The sequence below is a fragment of the Chinchilla lanigera genome, unplaced genomic scaffold, assembly GCF_000276665.1.
Source record: "Chinchilla lanigera isolate Chin_1 unplaced genomic scaffold, ChiLan1.0 scaffold00014, whole genome shotgun sequence".
NCBI lineage: Eukaryota > Metazoa > Chordata > Mammalia > Rodentia > Chinchillidae > Chinchilla > Chinchilla lanigera.
This window is the reverse complement of record NW_004955415.1, coordinates 22,561,312-22,581,059: the sequence shown is the minus strand read 5'-3', so window position 1 is coordinate 22,581,059 and position 19,748 is coordinate 22,561,312. Positions and strand designations below refer to the sequence as shown.

The window sequence follows — 19,748 nt, the reverse complement described above, 5'->3', positions numbered from 1 at the left end:
TCGTTGCATAGATGTGTTCAAGATTCTATTACATGGAATGATCCGTGTCCATACTCATGGTGTCTCAAAGAAATTTTTTGAAATAAAGAAATTCATGGCATCCTAAATTTTTAAAACCAATTTGGAAAACATAACACGATACATCTTTATAGATCTCTGAATATTTTCCAGGTTGTCCTTCAGCTCTGGGCAAAAACAAGATGATATAGATTTTTATAGGTTTACTATCAAAAGTAACTGGATTTGTGGTTCTAAATCATGGATAATTTAGCACCCAGTGAAATTTTTGGCAGCTTCTGGGAGAATTTCTGATTACAGCAAGTGGGTGTGTTTGTGCTAATGCCTAATCTGGTGTGTGGAAAACAGGGATAATATTAAAATTCTTACCATGCACAGGATAGCCTCTTATACTGAAGAATTATCCAGTGCAATATATCTGTAATGTGAAATATTTCACTCAAACATACTTTCCTATTTTAGGATGGAGTATACATAGCATTCAACCTGCAACTAGAAGACCAAAGTAAACTCTTATTCAAGTGTCCTTGCTCTTACATATTGAAGTTTTTAATTTTTAAAATATTTTAATCTTTATTTCATGAGGTTGTCATATGAATTAAACATGATAATCTATAGGAAAATCTTAAATTTAGTATCTGACAATTAGTAGTTGGTCAATAATTACAAATAGGTCTAAGAATCCAACAGAATGGGTTTGGGGGTAGGGATAAATGGAAGTAACCCTGCATAGTTCCTTGGCATATCATACTTCTACCATACCATTTTACATCACCACTTCTGAGAATACTTTGGGGGCGAGTAGACATTGACAGAGATCCTGGGAGATGTGCATACGTACTTTTTGTTCTTCTCGCTCTACAGCTGCATTGCACTTTTCTAGTCCTGAGTTTCTCAAAAAGTCTCTGAAATGGCCAAACAGGGTTGCAATTCCATATCCCATGTATGTGGTAACCAAAGCATGAAGAGGTGGTTCCTCGAAGGACTCAACAACAGTCTTTGCATATAAATTTGAGTTTCCATTTTGCTGAAAATACAAAAGAGAACCCAAGTTTAGCCATTTTCTATTAAAATATGCTATGATACTTAACCTTTTTTACTTTCTAGCTTTTAAATTTTAAGAAACATTTTTAAGATTGCAAAAGCTTCTTGGAAAAAACTGGAAAATGATTATTGAAGAGGATGTCATAAATGTAAATTTTATTTTATAACGTCTAATGAAATAATTGATTTAGGAAAGAATTCTCAAAGATACTCAAAACATTAGGTGAAAAGATAATGAGGAACAGAATATTGGCAAAGTGCCAAAATACAACCCCATAAATTACTGCTTAATCATAAACCTGGAGTCATATCCTGAACCAGTTTATCAAAATACATCACAAAGGTCAGCCATGTGGAGTTTCATTGTGTTGTAATAATCAACTATGAACAGCATCAACTATGAAATGTTTAACCTGAAATTACTGGAACTCTTATATATAACTTTGATTATGTAGAAATGTAAAAATAGAGGAGCCCAATAAATGACATCATGAGGAAACAATCAAATAATCCACAATGTAGCACTTTATATCTGACAATTGGCTGGGTCTTTCAGAAAGTTAATTCTTGTAAAAGAAAGGACAGATATAGAGGGTTTAAAAGAAACTATAAGCCAAGGTAGTATGTGTTCCTTCACTGGATTATTTAAAATAATTTTTCTGAAAAAACTGATGAAAAAGATATACTTTACACAGTTGTGCAAATATAAATATGGACTATAAATATATAGTACTAAGAATCATTAATTTTATAGGAAAGAATAATTATTATATAAAATGATATTTTAATTCTTATAGGTGCATGCTGACATATTAAATGATAGGATAATTGCAGCTGTAATTTTTCCTTCAAGCAGTTCACCCAAATTACACACACACACATATATATATATATATATATATATATGAAGATAGTCTGAGAAAATGTTAATTGTTGAATCTAAAGGGAGGTCCTCTGGTGTTATTATATTATTTTTGTACTGTTCTATATATTTCCAATTAAATAAATATTTAAAAAAACTTTTCCTTTTTTAAGGTATCAACATTCAGTGGAAAGTAGACTTTTAACATCAAATATTATGATTATTGCTTAACTGATTTCACATAGTAGCTGCATCAATGTTTGCTCAGTGGACTAGCTCAGTGGACTTATACTAGCATTAATGCTAATGCTGGTATTCATTTAATACATTTAATAAATTAATGAAAGCATAAACATTTATGGATTCATTCATTATTTCTTTCAATCAATATATGTCCATTAGATTCATTTCCCAATGAAATAATTCATAAAAAGTGTTTTTAGCACTTAGATCATGTAGCTATTAGAGATGTGCCAAATGGTATTAAATGTACACTACTACTTAATGTATCAGTTTAATATATTTGTCCACTTTTTGTTGCTGTGGTAAAAATCCTGCCACCCACAATATAAGAGAGAAGAGGTTTAACTGTGGCTCAGTTTCGGAGGTTTCAGCCCATTATTGGCCAGTTCCAGAATCATGTTGCCAGAAAGCAAAGGTGGAAGAAAGTTGTTTAGTTCGTGGTGAGAAACAGAGCACAGGGGAAGAGTGCCAGTAAGAGATGTCTCCTCCAGGGGCACATTCATAGTGACCTACCTCTTTTAACTGGTCCCCACATCCTAATGGGACATTGAGTATGAACATCAGTGGATGAATCCACTGAGGAGTATAATGCCTCTGTGAACAAATCACCACTCCAGAGTCTCTTAATCTAGTCAAATTGACAATTAAATTCAACTATCACATTTAGCTTACATTTATATTGAGAATGATGCATTATAGTAAATCATGTTAATTATAAATGCTGTTCTGGCTATTCTCATAGTCTTTGCTACCAGCACAAGCAACACAGTGTTCCAGATCATGCTGTCTTCATTTCTTCTATATTGTTTGGATTGCAGTATTTTTTGAGATCTTAATGTGATTTATGTCCCTGAAGATTTTCCCCAAGCCACAAAATAGATGAAAAAAATATAATAAGTGAATATTTTGATCTTAACATTACTTGTTATTCTTAAAAATGCAGAGGACCCCACCTAGGCTGGCCCCTCACCACTATGGTCAAATTACCGACTTCTAGCTGGTTCTCCACATTGGATCTCCTTAGAACGGGGTGGCAGAGTGACATACAAATGTCTGACCAAATTTAGGAGGAGACCTGGAGGAGAGTTACATGCCAGGACTGAAGTGTTACCTTACTGTAGAGAGAAGGTATGAGATGGCCACAGGAGAGAGACTTAGAAAAAGTGAAGACTAGAAATAGAACCCCTAAAATTCCCCAAGAAGGTCAAGCTCAGGCCAAGAAGACTGAGGTGCTTCATTCTATGGCGATAGGCCAGATTTGGTGGGTGTAACCTTCAGAGGGGGTTGAATCTGAAGTTGATGATATTGAGTCCAGTAGTCTGCTTGAGCTCCTGTGACAGTATCTACATCCAGGAGAGACCAGGGTCTGATTTACTGGAGGTAAAAATCTGGGTTGCCTAAGTGTCTATACTAAAATCATAGATTTCTTTGATTTGTGAAGGGTGATTTATGAATGGTTTTTGAAGTCTGTCAGTATCCAGTTTATATTTGATGCTACTGTTGCTGAATTTACCACTATGGCCAATGTGATATATTTAATGCTGTCAATCACTTTTATGTGTATGACAATATCTGGATTGCCAGAGGGTCATAAACAATTCTTTGGGCTCATTCCCAAAGAATCAGGTAAAAGACCAAATAAATTTCAACCTCCTGTCTAAAATAAATGGAGGTAGCTAGATCCTGAGACAGAAGCAAAGGCCAATAGTTAGCTATATTCCAAGGATGTTACTGAAACAGAGGTACCACTATAGTCAACCAGGAAACTCCAGCACAGAAAACAAACAAACAAATGGACAAACAAGAAACATAAGAAGACAAGGTAACAGCATGCCTCCAAAAACTCCCAACTCTTCAAAGCTGATTCAGGAGGCATCAAGGGAGAGGAAATCAAAAGCCAAACAGCAGAAATATCTGAAATAATATCAGTGCAAATAACAAAAGAGATGAACAAGGTGCTTGGCAAATTTAAGGATGATACAGCTAAACGGATAACGATCCCAATGAAACAAATGATCAACAAGTCTAGAGAAGACACTAGTAAACACCTCACAGAGCTAAAGAAAGAGATGCAAAATATAACTTCCCAGTACAGAAAATAATGAGAGTCCATAAACAAATTCCAAACAGAAACCCAGGAAATTAAAAATATGATTGAATGCATGGGCCACAAAAGCAGCCATGTGAAGACAGAGTGTCAGATCTAGATGTCAGGGCCAAAGTTGTTGATTAATTAATGAAAGACACTTTATAAACAAGTAAACATGAAAAATGGATCCAGAAGGTGCTAGATGATACAAAGAAGACTAGCCTAAGAGTAACTGGAATTGGTGAAAAAATCACAAGACAGCACAAAGGGCAAAAATAAACTTGTTTACAGAAGTAATGGCAGAAAAATTTTCAGACACAGAAAAAGAATTTAAATCACAGATAATCAAGCAATACGGAACCCCATATAGCTGTTATCAGGAAAAATGCACTATGTGCCATATCATAATTAAAATATCAGAGATCCAACATAAGAACAGAATTTTAAAAGCTGTTAGAGAAGAGCAATACTAGAAAGCCCATCAGAATTACAGAATTCTCATCAAAATTACAGACTTCTCAACAAAAATCTCAAAGGGAAGGAGAACTTGGAATGTAGTGTTTCAAGTGGTCTTCTTTTCTTTTCTCTTTTAGACAAGAAAACCATATTCAACCTAAACATATGTATCTTGCAAAGCTATTCTTCAAAATTGATGGAAAAGTAAGCTATTTCTATGATAATAACCACTAAGATCAATAAATGACCAACAAACCAACACTGAAAAATTCTTAGGAATATTCTAGAGAGAGAGAATGAAACTAACAATAGGAAAGGGTCCCATGTAGGGAAAGAAATTAAGAAGGAAAGGAAAGGAAAACAGTAACAGAAAATAATACAATAGCAGGAATAAGTCATTATCTCTCAATTATAACTGTTAATGTTTAAGGTTGCAATTTGCCAATCAAGACAAAGATTAGCAGAAGAGATCAATAAACAAAATCCAATGATATGTTGTATATAAGAAACACATCTAACCAAAAAAGAAATTCATAGACTAAAAATCAAAGGAAGGAAAACAATATTCCAAACAAGAAGAACCTGACAATCAGAAGTAACTATTCTATTTTCAAAGGAGAGTTTAAACCAAAACTGATCAAAAGAGACAAATTTCATATTGGTTAGCAGAGCTGTTCAACAGGAAGAGATAACAGCCATAAACATATATGCACCAAACTTCATAAATCAAACACTTGTGAACATAAAATATCAGATAAAAATTAATAAAATTATACTAGGTGACCTTAATACCCCACTATCCAAATAGATACATCAATTGAACAAAAAAATCAACAAAGAAATGTCAGAGTTGAACAGAACCTTTAAACAAATAGACTTTGTAGATGTATACTGAGAGTTCCTGCCAACAACAGAATATAATTTCTTTACAGCAGCATGTGGAATGTTCTCCAAAAGAGACTACATATCAGCTAATAAAAATGGTTAAATAAATTTAAAGAATCAATATTTTATCATGCATATTATCAGATCACAATGCAATGAAACTAGAAATCAATGCAAAACCATAGAAATCATGCAAACATATGGAAATTAAACAACCCATTCTTGAATAATCAATGGGTCACAGAAAAAATTAAGGAAAAATTAAGACAGTTCCTAGAATTAAATGATCATGCCAGTCAACATACCACATTTATAGGACACAATGAAAACAGTCCTATGTAGAAGTTCATAGCTATGACTGCCCACAACATAGAGTGAGCCCAAATAAATTACCTAATGATACACTGAAAGGTCCTAGAAAAACAAGAACAATATAAATACAGAGCTTGTACAAGGAAGGAAATTATAAAGATCAGAGAAGTAATCAATGAAATGGAGACTAAAAAATAAATACAAAGAATCAGTGAGTCAAATGCTGATTCTTTACAAAAAATTAACAAAACAGATGAACCCTTAACTAATCTTACCAAAAAAAAGGAAAGAAAAGACACAAATCCATGCACTTGGAAATGAAAAAGGTGAAATCACAACAGACACCACTGAGATTCTGAAGAGTATCAGCAACTACTTCATAAAACCTAAATGCCCAAAATTTGGGGATCTCAGAAGAAATGGAGAGATTCCTAGACACATACTACTTGCCAAAACTGAATGAAGCAAACTTAAATATGTGGAATAATCATATAACAGGCAATGAAATCAAAGTAGTTACAAAAATCCTACCAGCTAAGAAGAATCCAGGATCTGATGAACTTTATCAATGTGTAAGGTTGCAAATTGCCACTCAAAAAACACAGATTAGCAGAATGGGCCAAGACAGAAATCCAATGGTATGCTGTATAAGAAACATTTGACCCAATAAGGAAAAGACAGTTCATAGACTAAAAGTCAAAGGAAGGATAACAATATTTCATGCAACTGGAACCTGAATTTTGTAAGAATTTCAAGGAAGATCTAACATTAATATTTCTCAAGCCTTTTAATGAAATCAAGAGGGAGGATATACTTCCAAAATCATTCCTGGAAGCTAACATTACCAAAATCTGACAAGGATCTAAGCAAAAAAAGAAACTATAGGCCAATTTCTCTGATGAACATAGATGCAAAAGTTCTCAACACGATCCTGGCAAACAGAATTCAACAAGCCATCAAAAAGATTACATACCATGATCAAGTAGGTTTCATCCCAGGATTTAAGGAGTGTTCAACATATGCAAATAAATAAATATAATTTGTTGCATAAACAGAAGCTAGGAAAAAATCACGTGGTCATTTCTATAGACAGAAAAGGGCTTTGACAAAGTCCAACATATATTCATGAAAAACTGTGAAGCAAATAGTGATAGAGGGGTCTTATCTCAAGCTGATAAAAGCCATTTATGACAAACTTACTACCAATGTGAAATTAATTGGGGAAAAACTAAAAGCTTTCTCTATAAATTCAGAAACAAGAAAAAGCACTCTACTATCACCACATCTGTTCAGCATAGTCCTTGAAACATTAACCAGAGCAATCAGGAAAAAGAAAGAAATAAAAGGCCTGTATATAGGAAAGGACAAAGTCAAAGTATCATTATCTGCAGATGACATGATCCTTTACTTACAAGACCCAAAAATTCAACCAAAAGACTCCTAGAATTAATAATCAAATTCAGCAACATGGCAGGATACAAAATAAACACACAAAAATCCCTAGCTTTCCTATACACTAATAATGAACTCATTGGGAAAGAAATTAGGAAAACAATGTAATTCACAATACCATCAAGAAAAATTACATACTTAGAAAATAACCTAAGGAAATGAGAGACTTCTACAATGAAAGTTACATCACTCAGAAAAAGGAAATTCAAAAAGGCATCAAGGGCTGGGGGTATAGCTTAGCTGCACAAGCGCCTGCTTGGCAAGTGCAAGATCCTGAGTTCGATTCCCGATACAAAAAAAGAAAAGAAAAGAAAAGAAAAGAAAACAAAAACAAAAACAAAACAAATAAAAGGACATCAAAAATGGAAATACAGAACGCTGAAGGCAAGCGGGGCGCCAGTGGTGGCGATGCGAGGGGAGAGTTTCGCAGGTTGCCGTCTGCATCTTGGCCATTCTCTTGTCATCCCTGGCGCGTTGTATGTCTCCTTCTGGGACTGAAGCCACCCACTGTAGCGGGCAGCCCAATCTGCGTCACACCTCAGCGCCTGGGGGACGCGCTGGAGAAAGAATGAACCAGAGGGACACACGAATCATCTCTTTGCTGGGGGATGTGGTGGTACAGTAGGAGCTATTCTGACATGTCCACTAGAGGTTGTAGAAACACTGCTACAATAGTCTTCTGAGACACTTTATATCTCTGCAGTTCAGCTGAACACCATGGCTGGAATTGGTATTAACCAAATAGCATCTCCTGGACCCCTCTATTGCCTAAAGGTGATTTTGGAAAAAGAAGAGTCTTGCTCCTTGTTTAGAGGATTAGGCCCCAATATTAGTGGGGGTGGCTCCTTTCTGAGCACTATACTTTGCTGCTTACTCCAACTGCAAGGAAATATTGAGTGGTGTATTTGATCCTGATTCTACCCAGGTTCACATGATTTCAGCTGCAATGGCAGGTTTTACTGCAATCCCTGCAACCAATCCCATTTGGCTTATAAGGACTCAGTTACAGCTGATGCAAGGAACCATGGGGAAAAGCAAATGGGTGCTTTTGAATGTATCCATAAGGTGTATCAGACAGATGGACTTACAGGATTTTACAGGGGCATGTCTGCTTCCTATGCTGGCATATTAGAGACTGTTATCCATTTTGTTATTTATGAAAGTAAAAAACAAAAGTTACTGGATTGTAAGACTGCACCCATAATGGAAAATGGGGAAAAGTCTGTGAAAGAAGCATCAGATTTTGTGGAAATGACGCTTGTTGCTGCCACCTCAAAAACTTGTGCCACAGGGATAGCATATCCACATGAAGTCATAAGAACAAGATTACATGTAGAAGGAACAAAATACAGATCCTTTTTTAAGACACTGTCTTTGGTGTTTCAAGGCAAAGGCTATGGGTCACTCTACCATGGTCTAACAACGCGTTTGGTGAGACAGATTCCGTGACCACCTATTAATTGGTGGTCTACTTACTCAGTGGATAGTAGCAGAGGCTGCCACATTGCAAAAGAAGGAAGACCAAAACATTAGAGTGGATCATGGGATATTAGAGCCAGCACAGTGGACAGAAAGAATGGTAGTTTGGGAAGATGTACTATAACTTTGCCTAAATGGAAGTTTAGTTAAGATAGCCACATCATGTTACTTAGTCTTTCTGAAATGTAGAAAAACAACCACCTCTAAAAGAAATGCCTTTGGAAGCACTCCTTTGTTAAAGTTGCCATTTTCTCTACAGCATCCACCAGATACAGTTGTGTTTTATTGACCTATGACACTGAGATAATAGTGATTATTCCATGGGCACTTTTCCAATCTTCTAAACAAAGCCATCCTTAAATATATACTGTACTGTAGCTATTCAAAGGTAGTAGTAACATAATATATAACTTCAGACTTTCAATTCCTATAATACTGTAAGATAACAAAAATTGGTAGATCCTCAGTATTTCCATCTTGCTGAGATGACTTGGCATGATATTTTCATTTAATTATTTGGTGCCAGTGATCACTATTTTTGACAACAAAGGAACTATCGTCTAAATATCTTATGTATTAAAATGTTGGAGTCTCTTCAGCTAACAGGTGCTTGATGTTTAGCATCATGTGGACTTCAAATTGTTACCATATAAAACTCATAATACTTTTAAGAATATAACATTAACCAGTAAAATATTGACTCTTGACCATTTCAGTGACTTAAACATGCCCATGTATCCTCTCTAATGTATGGAACATGAATGAGTGCCTTTGTCTTTTCAATAATTTACTAGTTTTAAACATGAATTATCATCTATTATACCTATGTATCATTTACTTAAATTAGAAAAATTTACTGTTTCTGAATTTTCCTGTTTGTTTCACACTAAAAATTTGGACCTGAATTTATTTCCAGGTCAGTATAGATTACACTTATTTGGTAGAGTAAATGGTAATTTTCAGTTTGACCCTTACAAGTATTTTGAATGTGATGTTAATATCTGAGACAGAATAAATATTCTAGAAGAGAGGTCCTCTGCTGTCTGACTCAGCAGGTAGTATTCTTAATTGACTTATAGATGAACAAGCTAATTTTGACAGAGAAATATATTCTGACCTAGTTTCCTGACTGGTATATCATAGAAAGATTCAGGTTCATTTTTGATTAAATGTTCTAATAGGATGTAGTTCTAAAATTTTACTGCTGAGTCATCTGTATCTTTTAATACTTCAAGTGTATCATATGTATGGACTTTATGAAGATGTCTGCTATAATACTGTTAAGAGACTTTGCCTATGAATATTGCTGTCCTGGTGTATGAGACTTCTACAATTAAACTTCAGTGTGGTATTAAAAAAAAAAAGGAAATATATCTCATGTTCCTGGAGAGACAGAACCAATATAATCAAAATAGTTGTACACCCAAAACTGAAGATAGATTTAATACAATCCCAACCAAAATAACTACAGCATTTCTCACAGATATAGGGAAAATATTCTAAAATTCCTAGGCACCAGTAGAGTCCCAGATTATATTAAATTAAAAGCAGCAAAGGAAACAAACCACATAGTGAAAGGACAACCTACATAATGGTAAAAATTTTTGCCAGCTTTTACTTGGACAATAGACTAACATCTAGAATACATGAAGGACTAAAAAAAAAAATCCCTAAAAACTGAAAGACCCAATAAAAATTGGCAAGAGAAATGAATAGAAACTTCTTATAAGAAGTACAAATGCCCAAATGAACACATGAAAAAATGCTCAAGATCACTGGCCATTGGAGAAATGCAAATCAAAACAATATTAAGATACCATCTTACTCAAAAAATCAAATAATAACAAATAAGGGTAAGGATGTGGGGAAAACAGAATTCTTTTACTTTATTGATGATAATGTAAACTAGTACAACCACTATGGAGATCAATGTAGAGGTTTTTCAAAAAACTAAAACTAGAAATTCCATCTGACCCAGCTGTTGTTCTAGACATCTCCCTGAAAGAGTTAAAGACATCATATTATAGTGATCTGAGTATGCCAGTGTTCATAGTAGCACAATTCTTAATAGCGAAATTTTGGAAATGTCCTATATACTCATTAACCAATGAATGGATAAAGAAAATGTGATATTTTTCACAATGGAGTACTAATATTCTACAAAAAGAAATAAACTTGAGGCACTTATAAGTAAATGGATGCACCTTGAGACCATAACATTAAATAAAATAACAAGCTTAAATATTTTGTTATATAAGAGCATGATTTTTGTTATATAAGAAACTCAAAAAATATAAAGAACAAAATAGAAAATAGCTAAATAGGATGTAGGGAGATCTTTTTGAAGTGAATTGGGGAACAAAAAATGAGGGGAAGTTGCGGGGAGGAGAATTTACAGGAAAAATGAGGAAAATAGTACTTTTGCAAATGGAAAGAGGACCAAGAGCTGGAGGGAGCAGGAGGTGGGGGAAGAGTGGGTGATCAGAAAAGAAGGATTAATTGTACCAATTCCCTATAATAAATGCAATCATTATGTAGTGCAAACACGAACTAATAAAAAAATACACAAGCCTTTTTACAATGCTAAATAAAGTAAAAATTCCAACATAAAAAGTGATTATGGTGGTGCATCCCTGTAATCCCAGCACCCTTGAAGACTGAGGCAGAAGGACTTCAAAGTCAAGCTCAGCTTAAGTAATTTAATGACTTACAAGTTCCTGTCTCAAAAAATGGCTGGAGATGTAAGGCTAGGGATATAGTTCTCATTGCAAAGACTCTGGATTCAAGCCCAGTACTGAAGAAAAACTCTCCACAAAAGATTATTATAATCCCTTGCCTCCTTATTTACACATTACATCAGGTTGCCTCTGTAACCATCCAAAACCAACATTGAGAGTGCTGTTTTTACATGCTGTGTCTTCCTCAAACACTACCTGATGGCTTGAAATCATAAAAACGAGAAAGCATTACTTAATATGATGTCTTGAGTGAAAGATAAGAAGTTGCAATTATTACCTTTTACTTAAGGCATTCATTGGATGCTTACAACAAGCACACAACACGCTGGCCTTTGGATTCAAGATAAAAAGAGATGCAACTCTGCATAACTGACCTCTAATTAGGTCATCACACTAATCATATAGGTCTGAAGGATGCTGATCTTGCTTTGCTAGTACTAGCATTTCGGTTATCCTTCTTGGTTCTGTTCTGCACTTCACCTTTGAACATCTGTCTCCAGCCATTCTAGGTGACTCTCTAACCAGTTAAGATTTCCTTTATGCAGTGGAGGTACACAACTGGATTCCTTGCTGGATTTGTCTAGACTGTAGCCAAAGGGACTGAGAGCAACATGAAGGAAGGTATGATGAAACATTGTGCCTATGTAGGTGTGAGTTTATGGGAGAGGACAAGGGAAGTTTATGCAAACAGCAGTATGTGCAGTGTTGTTGAGGGGGAGGGCTGTTCATTGGAGGAAAGGCAATGAGTCTGTACAGGGCATACTAAATTAGAGGCAGTGATTGCTCACAGAAATGGGAATGTTAAAACAGTTCATGCCTGTGATTTCAGCACTCTGGGAAACTGAGGCAGGAGAATCACAAGTCTGAGCTCAGCTTGGGCAACTTAGAAGACCCTGTCTCCAAATTTAAAAAATTAAAAAGGCTATGGCTGTGGCTCAGTAAAAAGGTCCCAGATTCAATCTACAACACAAAACATTGAAGTAGATGATCTGGGAGTCAACTGTAATGAGGCACAGGGTAAGTTGTGGATGAAGGTGAAGTTACTCAGGAAAGATCATTAAGAAAAAGAGCAATAGACTTGGAACAGAATTTAGGGACATGATATTTTTATGGATGTCATAATGGAAGAAGGTGACCCAATGTAGGTGACTTCAGAACCTTGATTGAACTTGTTCCCCAAATTAACTTTTGGTTGATTTATGGCTAAATTACAAAGGTACACCTGGAGAAATAAACTCAAAACCATTCAATGCCATTCTGTGAGGATCATAATTTCTCTCTCTCTTCTTTCTTTGCAATATTTGCATCTCTAAACCTCATAGGTGGCTAAATATAGTAGAGTGATTTTCTTGAAATTTACAGCCAGTTTCTGATTGAAAGACTTTGACTCATGATTGCCAGATGAGAATAGTAAGATGGAAAAGTCCCAAATATGAGCCAACAGGTGGTAAGTTAGGTGAACAAGCATGGTGCTTAGGGACAAAGACACACAGAATAGAAACAGGTGGGCAGGAACACCCCTTCTTTTTATATATATTATTTCACTTTACTTTATTCTGTTGTATCTTTGTTATTATCTTACTTTCTTTTCCTTTTATTTTTCCCAATTTTTTCTTTTTCTTGTTCTAATCCCATCCCCCAAACTCAGAGACCAAGTTCAGATGTCCTTCGAATACTCCTTCATTCTTTCTGCTCTACCCACTTCTCTAGTTTTCCAAAAATCATGAGCATCCTTTGTCCTCCAGCCTTATCACTACTTCCTTTCCAGTTATCTTTATCTAACACATCATCTTTCCTAAATTTCCCCACACAGGGTAAATCCACTCTACCTAGGGTAAACACATTGAATCAAATGCCTAATTTACCTCCGGTTCTGTTATATGACTATAGACTCTGCATCTATGGTCTAAAGTACAATATCAATAATGACCACAGTTTATCAGTTTCTAAATTGTTCTTGATGTTACCATTATTGATAACTGTACTACTTTATTGAGGATGTCTTATCTGTTGTAATCAGTTGTTCTCACTTCTGTAACAATATTAGGAATCTCTGGGGGTAATAACCTCACCACAACCCTACACCAAAAGACTGGGGACTGAGTGAAACAGATACCAACATCCCACTCTTAGTAAACTGGGAAGGTAAGATCTTGGGACAGACACAAACCAAGAATCTCCCCCACACAGAATACCCCACAAAAGAGCAGACTTTTCCTAGAGAGGCCTTGATATCAGTGGTATAGCTATCTACAACAAAATCTTACAAAGATCACAGAAAATAAAACAAAGCATTTTTGTGAAATAGAAAATGACAAGACCAAAAATCAAAATGCAATCTCAGACCCCCAGCTCACCTAGAACAAGTCTAGGAGACATCAACATAGAAGAAATTGGAAGACATATACCTAAAATTTCTGAAATGATAGCAACTGAAGTAAAGAAAAACTCCATGAGGATATCGAGGAAATCAGATCAGAAATAATCTTTCAGATTAAAAAAAAGAAATAACAACCATAATGAAAGAATTGCTCAAAATATTCAAAGATGACATAAATGAAAAAATAGAGGAGCATAGGAAAATGATGGAAACCTTGAATGAACATTATAGGAAAGAATTAGAATTCATGAAACAGATTCAAAGAGATATTCAGGAAATTAAAAATTTAATTTGAAGCTGGCAAAACCTCTTGAATGAAACTGAAGATAGACTTTCAGACCTTGAAGACAGAATTGCAATTGGTGATCATGAAAAGAAAGACCTCTTAAAAATCACAAGGTACCAGAAAATGATTCAACAACATAAAGATGATGCAAACAAAAGCAATGTAAGATTTATAGGTGTGAATGAAAAAGCATGAGTCAACACAATTGATATAAAAAGAATATTTGGAGAAATACTAGCAGAAAATTTCCCAAGCATTGAAACAGAATCTGACATATAGTTAAGTGAGACATATAGAGCCCCAAACAGCCATGACCAAAATAAATCTACACCCAGACATACAATAATCAAGATCTCCGAAATTCAGTACAAAAATAGAATATTAAATGCTGTTAGAGAAAAAAACAGATCACTTATAAAGGAAACCTACAAGAATCATGGTCAACTTCTCAACACAAACCCTCAAGAAGTGCTTGGAATGAAATAGTTCAAATCCTGAAAGAAAACAACTTCCAACCCAGAATGATGTACTTTGCAGGACTATCTTTCAAAATTAATGGAGAAATAAAATTCTTCCATGACAAAGAACATCTGAAGAAATCCATGACCACCAAACCAACACTACAAAGGGTACAGAAAGATGTATTAGACAAAGATAAAAATGACCACAATTCCAAGAACATCACAATGAAACAATCAGGCAGGGCAAGCAATTAAACAGAGGGGAAAAGAAAGGAAGCAACAGCAGGAAAATAACATGACAAAGATAAGCCAATAAGTAGTAGTTAGGACCATCATTATAAATGGCCACGCTTAGTGATTCACAAGAAACAGATTGGCAGAATGAATCAAGACAAGATCCAACAATATGTTGTGTACAAGAACCACATTTGACTCACAAAAAGTTCAGAGAATGAAAGTCAAAGGATAGGAAGCAATACTCCATGTGACAGGTACTAAGAAAAAAGCAGGGGTAGATATTTTGTTTGAAAAAAAGTGAGCTTCAAACCAAGAATGATCAAAGGAGATAAAGAAGCTCACAACATATTTGTTAGGGGAAAACTTTAAGAGGAAGAGATAACTATCATAAATATATATGCACCAAATACAGCAGCACCCAGTACATCAGACAAATATTAATAGACATGAAACATCAAATGACACAATTGTAATACAGGGCCTTAATACCACACTGTCACAAAGAGATAGATCAACTAGACAAAAAATCAGCAAAGAAATAACAGAACTGACCAAACCTGTGAACAAATGAACTTAGTAGACATTTACAGAGTGTTCTACCCAACAACATCATAATATACTTTCTTCTCAGCTGCACATGGGACATTCTCTAAAACAGACCATATACTAGCCCACAGAACATGCTTAAGTAATACACAGGAATTGAAATTATCCCATGCTTATTATATGATCACAGTGCAAGGAAATTGGAAACTAAAGGCAAAAGAAATCATACAAACTCCATAAACAAATGGAAACTGAATAACACCCTCCTAAACAACCAATTAATCATAGATGAAATTGAAGAAGAAATTAAACAATATCTACAATCAAATGAAAATGCAAATACAACTTATTGGAACCTATGGAATAAAATGCAATAAAATCAGTGCTAAGAGGGAAATTTATAGCAGCGAATTGTCACATCAGGAAAACAGAATGAGCAGAAATAAACAGCCTAATGTTGTACCTCAATCTTCTAGAAAAAGAAGAGCAAGTCAAGCCCAAAGCCCATAGAAGGGAGAAAAGTATAAAGATCAAAGGAGAAATTAACACAATTGAGACTATGAAACTAACACAAAGAATTCATGAAGTGGAGATTTAGTTCTTTGAAAGAATAAATAAAATTGATAAACCCCTAGCCAACCTCATCAAAATAATGAAAGAAAAGACTCAAATTCATGCAACAAGGAATGAAAACAGTGAAATCACTACAGATTCTGGGGAAATTCAAAAGATCATCAATACCTACTTTGAAAATCTACACTCATAGGATGGAAAACACAGAAGAAATGGACAAATTCCTAGAAACCTATGAACTATGAAAGTTGAATCAAGAAGATATAAAAATTTTGAATAGCCCAATATCAGTTAATAAAATAAAAATTTTAATTAAAAACTTACCAACAAAGAAAAGCCAAAATTCTGATGGATCCATGGCTGAATTTTACAAGATGTTTAGAGAAGATTTAATGCCAATACTCCTAAAATTCTTTAATGAAATTGAAAGGGAAGGCATTCTCCCTAACTCATTCTTGGAGGCAAGTATTACGCTGATACCAAAACCAGGGTAAGACCTAACCAGAAAAGAGAATGGCAGGCCAGTCTCCCCAGTGAACATCTGTACAAACATCCTTGAAAAGATACTGGGAAACAGAATGCAGCAAATCATCAAGAAGATTATATATCATAACCAAGTAGGATTCATCCCAGGGATGCAGGGATGGTTCAATATATGCAAATCAATAAACATACTACAGCATATCAACAGAGCCAAAGACAAAAATCATACAATCATCTCAATAGATGCAGAAAAGGTTTTGACAAAGTTCAACACCCATTCATGATAAAAACTGTATAGAAAATCAGAATAGATGGTCTTTAACTCAATCTGATAGAAACCACCAATGAGAAACCAATAGCCAACATCACACTAAATGGACAAAACCCGAAAACTTTCACTCTGAAATCAGAAACAACACAAAGATATCCACTACCACCTCTCCTGTTCAATACAGTTCTGGAAAAATTAGCCAGAGGAATTAAACAAAAGAGAGAAAAAAGAAATAAATTTAGGAAAAGAAGAAGCTAAACTATCATTCCTTGCAGATGACATGATACTCTACATAGAAGATCCCCCAAACTCCACCAAAACACTTCTAGAATTAAAAAGCAAATTCAGTAACATAGCTGGATAGAAAGTCAGCACTCAAAAATCAATAGCATTCCTGTACACAGACAACAAACTCACTGAGTGAGAAATTAGGAAAACACACCCTTCACCATAGCATCTCAAAAATGAAATACTTAGGAATCAATCTAACAAAGGAAGTAAAAGATCTATACAGTGAAAATTGCAATCCTCTGAAAAGGAGATTCAAGAAGATATCAGAAAATGGAAAGGTATTCCTTGCTCATGGATAGGAAGACACAACATTGTGAAAATGGCAATACTCCTCAAACTGTTATACAGATTTAATGCAATCCTTGTCAAAATCCCATTAATGTACCTCACAGATCTAGAGAAACATTCCTAAAATTCATTTGAAACCAGAAGAGACATAGAATAGCAAAGGCAATCCTGGGTAACAAAGGCAAGGCAGGAGACATCAAAATGCATGATTTGAAATTATACTACAAAGCTACTGTGATAACATTACATAATACTGGCAAAAAGCAGACCCAAGGATCAGTGTAACAGGTTAAAAAAATCACAATTACAAATACAATCAACCAATTTATCTCTGACAAAGGGGTCAGACATTCACTGGAAGAAAGATAATCTCTTTAATAAATGGTGCTGGAAAAACTGGCTTTCATATGCCAAAGACTAAAACTATACTCATGTCTATCACCATGCAATAAACTAAAGTCAAAATAGATCTAAGACATCAATATTAAAACAGAAAGAATAAATCTACTGGAAGAGAAATTAGATAGAAATCTTGAAGATATAGAGATAGGCAGAAAGTTCATAAAAAAAAAAACTGCACAAGAAGTACTTCAAATAATCAGCAACTGGGATCTTATCTTATTAAAAAGTTTTGCACATCAAAAGAAATCACCGACAGAGTGAAACAAAAGCCCACAGATTGGGTAAAAAATGTTAGCTAATTATCCCTCAGGCAAAGTACTTCTATCTAGAACATATAAAGAACTGAACAAAATCAGGACCCCAAAATTCAAAGACGCAATACAAAAGTGGTCATCTGGGATGAATACACACTTCTCAGATGAAGAAATACAAATGGCAAATAAATATATGAAAAAATGTTCAGTATCATTTGTCATTCAAGAAATGCAAATTAAAACAACACCAACATTCCATCTCACCCCAGAAAGAATGGCTATCATCAAGAAATCAATCAATCAATCAATAACAAATGTTGGCAGGACTGTGGCAAAAAATGAACACCTCTGTACTGTTGGTGGGAATTAGATTGGTGCAACCACTGTGCAAATCAGTGTGCAGATTCCACAGAAAACTAAGATTACAGGTCTCATTCTACCCAGCTATTTCCTTTCTGGGTATTTTCCCAGAACAGTTAAAAACTTCATACCACAGCAATATATGTGCACCTATGTTTATAGCAGCACAATTTGTCATAGCTAAATCTTGGGAAAAAATTAAATACCCATCCACTGAGGATTGGATAAAAAAGAGGTCATTATAGGCTTTTATAGGTAAATGAATGCAACTAGAGACCATACTTATAAGTGAAATAAACTAGACTAGATAAACTAGACTCACATGTGTTAAATTGTATTGTCTCCCTAGTGTAAGGAACTGAAAGCATAAACAAGATCTAAGATGTGCAATAGATATTGTGAAAAGGAAAGAAACTGTTCAAAAGGAAAGAACAACTGGGATGGGGGAAAGGAGAAAAGAGGGAAGGGAAAAGGAAATATTTTCATATACACAAGATAGCTAAGATAATTATACTACTTATTTCTTCTAGTTCACTGAGTTTGTGCTTATATTGTTTGATCAATTTTGCATGCCTATAGCAGCAACTGCTTTGAAGATAACAATATGCAATATAATAACCATTGTTAATTTCCTATCCTGTTTTAAAATTCTGCATCATTATTTTTATGGTTTTTCTCTTCTCTTTAAAATAAAAAAATGAAGTAGATGAAATGTAGAATCTTGTTTAACAAGTCTACAAATGAAGCACATTCTGCTCTTTAATGCAATTTGATATCTTCTAATTTTCTTTTTATATGGTTGAATAAGCAGATCCTGAGCCACCTTGCCTAGAGTGCTTAGTTTTTTTTTGGACATGGAACACCCCAGGGCTTATTTCCTAAAGTCTTGTCACAAGTGGAAATGAACAGGAAGTTGAGACATGCTAGGCAGGCCCAACTTTACAGATGATTTCTCTGCATGCAGTTTGATAGCTCTTTTTTTTTTTGTTTTGTTTTTTGTTTTTTAAACTGACTGCCTATTTTGTTCTATCCTAGGCTAACATGAAAGGAGATAGGAAATCAGTAAAAATAGCTTCTTTCTCCCAGAACTGATGATGCAATGATGTGTATGGTCAGATGTGGGTACAGATGACATTAACATAAGCAAAATGTAAATCTGATAAAGAGGGAACACAAAAGTTCAAGAAGAGATTTTCTGAGGAGGTTGGATGGGAGGACAGTCTTATTGCAGGTGGAGCATAACGGTGCGTAAGACTTGCATGGGAATCTGATGACCTAGGTTCAAACCCAAGCACTTATAATTGCTGACCGTGTGTCTTTTTTTTTTTTTTTTTTTTT

General features: G+C 34.8%; 1 protein-coding gene and 1 pseudogene across 2 annotated transcripts in view; one reads left to right on the top strand and one right to left on the bottom strand.

Moving 5' to 3' along the window:
• The window catches only part of Sptlc3 (serine palmitoyltransferase, long chain base subunit 3), a 153,879-nt gene that overhangs the window by 105,012 nt on the left and 29,119 nt on the right, over positions 1–19,748 (bottom strand). For both annotated transcript variants that reach the window (XM_013512291.1, XM_013512292.1), the window contains exon 3: positions 860–1,045. In XM_013512291.1, coding sequence (XP_013367745.1) covers positions 860–1,045 — 186 coding nt within the window. The remainder of the gene's footprint in view (positions 1–859; positions 1,046–19,748) is intronic.
• LOC102028529 lies at positions 7,756–8,848 on the top strand (annotated as a pseudogene).